Genomic DNA, 7,891 nt, shown 5'->3' on the forward strand with positions numbered 1-7,891 from the left:
CACACCACCCCAAACAGGCATGGATAATGGGATTTACGAAACACCACAGAATGGAGGACAATGGCTAGAAGGGCCACATCAAGCAATTCACTGCACATGCCATAAGCTGGAGATCATTCTTAAATGCTCCTTATATACAGGAAGCAGATCACGTCGCAAAGGCAGCTACTCAGCTGCTTGTGGCAGATCCCACCATGGAGCTGATTGCCAGTCTCATCATGGGGAATAACTACCACCAGCTGCCCAGCCAGTCAACCAGGCCCAGCCAAGCTGACACAAAAACATAACCACCACACAGAGCTAGCATAATTATCAAAACTAAGACAATAATATTGGCTCAATCCTTTATTCTGATTTTAACCAGTTTTTCTCTAATGTTCATTTTACATTATGGAGTCTAATCCAAGGTGCCACATTATACTTAGTTGGCATGTTTCCTTAGTGTCCTTTGATGTGCAACAACAATTTCTTGACCTTTCCTTGAAAATTTTGATGAATACTGGTCAGGCATTTCATGGACTGTCCCTCAGTTGGGGTTTGTCTGATATTTTCTCTTGAGTCAGGTATGACTCGACGGCACATAACAACAACAACAACAACAACAACAGACTAGAGTTAGCAAGTTTGGAAAGAAGATCCCAGAGAAGTACCTTTCTCATCACCTTTTATCAGGGGGACCTGATATCCACATGAGTTATCTCTGGTGCTCTTTACCTTGGTTGCTGGGTTAAGGTGGTATCTGCCAGGTTTCTCCACTGCAGAGTCACTGTTTTTTCCTTCTCATTCTGTTTATTAGAATCAGGGCACTAAATTAAGCCTTTACTCGAGGAGAGGGGAATTAAGCTCTACTTTCTGTAGAGAGAAGTATCAGAGTATTTGAGGGTAGTTGTTAGAAGCACCACCAGAGCACTTTAGGCAGAAAACACATTTTCCCCTATAGAAAAAAGCCTATACTGTTCAACCAGTACTATTGACAATAGTGGTAAATAATAGAAGTAGCTGATATCCATGGCAGATTTCACAACACATGTGTCCATAGCTTTACACTCAATGCTTGAAAATATTTCCTACCTTATGGGATTGTTTATCCCATGTTAGAAACGTGATGCAGAAATTTGTCCAGTGGCAAACGGCTTGTCAGAGACTGCTAGACCCAGATTGGGTCTGTCTAGTTCTGGGAGCCCTGTTCTTAACCACTGGGATGACCTGGCTCCAAATACGTCAGGGAAAGGTTAGTTTATATTCCATATAGAGATTCAACATTAGTGAAGTAGGTGCTCTGCTCTTGAAGGATGTTCCTTGAGTGTGCTGCTCTTGGAGGGATTAGGTAAGCAAAAGCATGTAGAAGTGAGTGAGGCCATCATTTGGATGGTGCAGACTAAGTATGGTGTTCACATAATGAAATCCCAAAATGGGTGCTCTTATGAACTGCTCATCACCCCTAAGAATTCTGAGATTTTTTCTTTTGTTTCCTCAGCGCATTTACTATCTTTCCCTGGAATTCTACATGGGCCGGACACTGCAGAACACAATGGTGAACTTGGGCCTTCAGAATGCTTGTGATGAAGCTATTTATCAGGTACAATGTTTTTGTGGTGGCTTCTGGGTCATCCTGAGGGCCTCTCTTGACACATTGGGTTTTTAATCTAGTTTCCCCCAGAGGTAATTACTGACATTAAGATTTATAGTTGTCTGGAATTGAGGACATGTGTAACAATGTAATCTACCATACATAGAAGAGAGGCACTCCTCCTTCTCAAGGAGAAGAAGGGAGAATTGGATAATGTCTTAGGTTGAGCTTTTCAGAGAAGCAAAATCAGTGAAATTTATGTATGTATATGTAGAGAAAAACATTTATCTCAAGGAAATGGCTCACACACTTGGAGAGGATGGCAGATCCCAAGTTTGTGGGTCAAATGTCAAGCTGGAGACTTCTCCTGACTCACTTATCTGCAGAAGCTGATGAATCCAAGATTGGTAGACACTGTTGCAAGCTGCTGGCTTTGGAGGATGATGAATCCAAGATCAGCAGGTAAAATGGCAGATTGTTAGCTCACAGGCTATGAAGGCAATAATCCCAAGATTGGTAGGCAATACGACAGGCCACTGGTTCAGATCCAGGGACTGGAGATGATGATGAGCTAGGCAGAGAATCAAGGTCCAGTAGAAAATCAGAGAGTTTTCCTAGGTGGTCCATACATCTTTTAGAAGCAGGCTACACCCCTGAGGAAACTCCCTTTCAGCTGATTAGCTGTTCCTAGCACATCTCATCATGGAGGTAATTACATTATATCAGTTTTCATCATGGGAAATGAATACATCATAACTGCTTAACCCATTTAGAATCATGGTTCTGCCGAGTTGACACACAACCTCAACTATCATAGAAGGGAAGATGATACACTGCAGTGTAAGGACTGGGTTGAATTGTGATGCTAAGGTTTGGAGGCTTGTAGAAACTGTTGCAATCCTCATTCCCACTCTGAGGGCAGACTTACAACATGGCAAATTATTAATATTAATTAATTAATATTGTTCTGTTTCTTCTTACATTATTAAACTAGCTACCCCCCTCTGTCCTTAAATTAACATCTTGACTCACACTGTCTTTTGGTTGTAAAATTTCCTTTTTCTGTCCTAATCAGAATGCAGGCTGCTATTCTTAAGGGTTCTTCACTAATAGTTACTCATTTTGAAGCTTCATCCTCCTGAAGTTCACTTGCAGCTTCAGAGCAGAGCTGTTACTGGCTGCCTTTCCGTTTTCTAGTCTGTGCCCTTTACTTCCTCTCCCTGGAAGCTGCCTTTCTCTCCTAGAAGACTCTCCAGTGTAGAATTCCAGAGAGTGGAAGTAGGAAGCTGTCTTCACTGTTTGCATGTGTATAGAGGGGTCATCACTGGAGCTGTCCTTTCTCCTTGATTCTTTCACTGCTTTTGGTTTTCGTGTTGATTTTGTTCAGTGAGTGGGGTGGGGTTTTGATCTGGCAGTGCAGTGTAATTCAAGGGTGACTGATATACCTGTTGGTGTTGCCAGGGCCTCCTTTCTCTCCCTCTAGTACTTAGGGAGCCATCAGGTCTGGGGTAAGTTATTTCACTTGGTGCGTGCACATGTGCGCATATACACACATACATATACAAATATGACTCTCCAAAATAGTAATCCTATGCTCAAAATTATCTAAAGAGATAGAAGTTATTGGAACAGGTGACTTGTCAGGTCTGGGATAAGTAATTTCAGTTGGCACACACACACACACACATACAGAAATATGACTTTCTAAAATAGGAATCCTATGCTCAAGCTCTGGTAGCATAGTGCCTAAGGCACTTGACTGCTAATCAGAGGCTGGTGGTTCAAACCCACCAGCCACTCCTCAGAAGGAAGGTTGGGCAATCTACTTCTGTAGTGATACTGCCTTGGAAACCCAAGGAGGGGTCATTATGAGTCGGGTCTGACTTGATGGCACACAACAACAACAACAATGCTCAAAATTATCTAAAGAGAGAGAGCTCCTAGCTGATGACTTGTCATTTAAGTTCCATTCATTGAATAGTAATGTGAAGACATGCTTTTAAGGAATTGGATGAATAATTTCTTTGGTAAGGATCAGCACAATGTTGGATCCTCTGAGATGGAAGTTAAAGATATCCAAATGTCCAAATTTCCCAGACTGCTGTACTGCTCCATCATCTCTGACATCAAGTATTCCTTTTCCCCTTAGTACTCTCCCTCCTATCTTTGGGTTCCACAATTCACTGCAATATCTTACAGAAGTCATGAACCATCAAGGAAGTGGCTCACATGTATGAAGTCTGACAAGTCCCAAATCCGTGGTTCAAGCTTCAAGCTAGAGGCTTCTGCTGACTCAAGTCATTGCAAAGGCTGAAAAACCCAAATGGGCAGGTCAGACAACAGCCTTCTGGCTCACAAGACTGTGCATGTGGTGAACCAGGTCAGACAATAGGCTGCTAGCTCAAGAACTGGAGGTCAGATAGAGTGGGAAGGCAAGCCAGATGCAAGTTCCAGAGCAAGAGAGAGAACTTTTGCCAGAGCATTTATATAGATAGTGAATGAAACCATACCCTCAAGAAAACTCTCTCGAGCAAGGTGATGCAAGGATGTGACTTGAACAAGCATGGTAAGGGTGGTTGGTGACTTGAGTCACATCCTCTAGTAAGGCAGTGAGTGACTCAAGATACATCCCGCCCTAATCCTGCCTTATTAACATAATGGACAGCTCAGTCCCAAATGGGACTGTAACTACAAACCTAGAGACTAGGATTTACAACATATAACAAAATGGAGTGTAATTATGTGAGATCACAAAATGGAGGACAATAGCATCAGATTACAAAATGAAGGATGACTGCATCATTATGTAACTGCCAGATTACAAACTACCAAACCACTGAACTCTGATAGAGTAGTGCCTGAGGCACTTGACTGCTAACCAGAATGCTGGTGGTTCAAACCCACCAGCCACTCCTCGGAAGGAAGGTTGGGCAATCTACTTCCGTAGTGATACCACCTCAGAAACCCAAGGAGGGGTCGACATGAGTCAGGACTGGCTCGATAGCAAACAACAACAACAACAAAACCACTGAAAATTGTGGCCCAGCTAAGTTGACACATAACCTTAACTCTCACTGTTTCCATACATCTTATTTGCATAAACAGGAAGCTGTCCAATCCCTTGGTAGGCCACAAGTACCTTATTTGCATAGTCTCACGCAGTCATTGTGTGGGAGTCACAGAGACTATGGCTGGAAGGGCTATATTAAGAAATTCACTGCACTGTAGTACAGAGCAAACAATTCCTTAGTCATATCTTCAGTGGAGTTTACATTTTTTCAAGACTTTAATTTTCATTGCAGAAAATTTCAGATATACACACAAATTGAATTACTGTTAAAATGGAATTCTTTCGGGTATACTTCTCTTGACTTTACTGTTGTCATCTCCACCTCCTGGCCAGGCTCATTTCACATACATGCCCATCACTCCCAAATTACTTAAGCCAATATTAGACAGCATGTGTTTCACTTTTAAACACTTCAATATGTATTTCTGAAAGATGTTTGTGTTAGCTGCTCTCAAGCAGCCCCGATCTCATGGTGATTGTGTGCATAACAGGGTCTTACCATTGTGATGCATAGGGTTTTCACTGGCTGGTTTTGGGAAGTAGATTTCCATCTTTCTATGGAAACTCCACTGAAACTTGTTCAGCATTCATAGCAATACACAAGCCTTCATTGATAGATAGGTGGTGGTTGCATATGAGGTGCATTGGCCAGAAATTGAACTTCAGTCTCTCTTGTGGAAAGCAAGAGCTCTACCATCGAATCACCACTCCCCTTTTTCTAAAAATTAAGGACTGAAAACTGGCACATTGTTATTGCTCCTAAAAAAAACTGATGGAGTTCTTTAATATCATAAGTTTTTCGGACAGTGTATAAATTTCTGATTGTCTCATAAGTTTTTTAACACATTTGTTAAGAAATTAGCAACCAACATTGCATTTAATTGGTATGTCTCTTAAACGTTTCTTAATTTATAAATGTCTCCTTATATTTATTTTCCTGCCTTGAAATTTACTTGTTGAAACTGGGCTTTCCTGTAGTTTCCTGCTGTCTGATTTTGACTATGTACAAAATCTAAAGAATCCACTGAATAAAATACTAGAACTAATGAATGACTTCAACAAGGATACAGGATACAAGATCATTAGACAAAAATAACCTGCATTTCTATACACAAGCAATGAATAATCTGAAATGAAATTAAGAAAACCATTCTATTTATAATAGCATCAAAAACAATAAAATTTCTAGGAATAAATTTAACAAAAATACAGACTTATACTCTGAAAACTATAAACATTGTTGAAAGAAATTAAAGAAGAGCTAAAAATGGAAAGACATCCCATGTTAATGGATTGAAATACTTAATGTTGTTAAGATGGCCGTTATTCCCCAAATTGATCTGCAGTTTAGTTCAATCCCCTTTAAAATCCCAGCTGATTTCCTTGTAGAGATTGACAAGCTTATTTTAAGAAGAACAGAGCTGAAGGAGTCACACTCACAGTTTCAGTATTTAACTGTGTGACACTGCTAAAAGAATACACATATACATCAATGTAATAGAATTGAAAGTCCAGAAGTAAACCCTCACATTTATGGTGAATTGATTTTTGAAAAGTACTAGAGGCTAGGATTTGCAGCACATCACAAAATGGAATATAATTACATCAGATCACAAAACGGAGGACAATAACATCAGAGCACAAAATGAAGGATGTAACTGCCAAATTACATCATTACAAATTGCCAAACCACTGAAAATCATGACCCAGCTAAGTTGACACATAACCTTAACTATCACAGTTTCCATGCATCTTATTTATATTAACAGGAAACTGTCCAATCTCTTAGTGGGCCACAAGTGCCTTATTTGCATAGTCTCACCCAGTCATTGTGTGGGAGTTACAGAGACTATAGCTAGAAGGGCCATATTAAGAAATTCACTGGCGTGTAGTACAGAACAAACAGTGGGTAAGAATAGTCTTTTCAACATATGGTGCTGAGATAATTGTATATCCATATGCAAGTGGATGAATGTTGACCCCTGCCTCACACCATATACAAAATTTAGTTCAAATTGGATCAGAGCTCTAACTATGAGAGCTGAAACCAGAAAGCTCTAAGAAGAATATGTAGGGTAAATCTTTAAGACTTTGAAATTGGCAATGGAATCTGAGAAATGACAGCAAAAAAAAACCACACAAAAAAATACAAAATAGGCTTGCATCAAATGAGGTTTCATCAAAATGTAAAACTTTGTGCATCAGAGGACACTGTCAAGAAAGTGAAGAGACAGCCTACAAAATGAAATAAAACATATGTGAAATATAAATCTGAAAAGAGTCTAGTATCCAGAATATATAAAGAACTCTTACAATTCAACAATAGAAAGACAGCCAATTAAAAAGTGGACAAAAGACTTCAATAGACATTTCTCCAAAGAAGTTTAGAAAGATGCTCAACCCCACCTATTGAGGGAGGGCCACCACTTGCTTCTGGACAAACTGGCCAATGATACATGACAGGCAAGATAAGCCTGACTCACCCTTAACTGCTCTTCATAAATACCTAACAGAGATCTGTGCACCCCCTCTTATTCTCTATCACACCCACGAGGTGACAGGTGGTGAGTGCATGTTGTTATTGTTGTTAAGTGCTGTCAAGTCATTTCCAACTCATAGTGACCCCTTGAACAGCAGAACAAAACACCGCCCGATCCCGCACCAGCTCCATGATCCCTGCTATACTTGAGCCCACTGTCGCAGCCACCGTGTCAATCCATCTCATTGAAGGCCTTCCCCTCTTTCGTATACCCTCTGCCTTACCGAGCATGACATCTTTCTCCAGGGAATGATCCCTTCTAACAACATGACCAAAGTAGGTGAGACATAAGTCTGGCCATTCTTGCTTCCAAGGAGCATTGTGGCTGCACTTCCTCCGGGACAGATATGTTAGTTCTTTTAGTAGTTCATGGTACTTTCATCATTCTTCACCAGCACCACAACTCAAAAGTATCAACTCTTGTTCGGTCTTCCGTATTCATTGTCCATCTCTCAAATGCATATGAGGCGATTGAAAATATCATGGCTTCTGTCAGGCACACCTTAGTCCTCAAGGAGACATCCTTGCTCTTCAACACTTGAAAGAGTTCCTTCGCAGCTTACCTGCCCAGTGCTACACATCGTCTAATGTCCTGACTACTGCTTCCATTGGCATCAATTGCAGAACCAAGCAATGTGAATTCTTTGACAATTTCAATCTTTTCTCCATTTATCATGATGCTGCTTATTGGTCCAGTTGTGAGGATTTTTGT

At 40.6% G+C, this 7,891-nt stretch overlaps 1 protein-coding gene across 1 annotated transcript in view; it reads left to right on the forward strand.

Annotated features, from left to right (window-relative positions):
- PYGB (glycogen phosphorylase B) overlaps nucleotides 1-7,891 on the forward strand; it is a 143,856-nt gene that overhangs the window by 78,899 nt on the left and 57,066 nt on the right. Inside the window, exon 2 of the mRNA XM_007954176.2 lies at nucleotides 1,478-1,579. Within this exon, the coding sequence (XP_007952367.1) occupies nucleotides 1,478-1,579 (102 nt within the window). The remainder of the gene's footprint in view (nucleotides 1-1,477; nucleotides 1,580-7,891) is intronic.

Source organism: Orycteropus afer, unplaced genomic scaffold (assembly GCF_000298275.1).
Source record: "Orycteropus afer afer isolate SDZICR_OR568_19922 unplaced genomic scaffold, OryAfe1.0 scaffold00440, whole genome shotgun sequence".
Classification (NCBI taxonomy): domain Eukaryota; kingdom Metazoa; phylum Chordata; class Mammalia; order Tubulidentata; family Orycteropodidae; genus Orycteropus; species Orycteropus afer.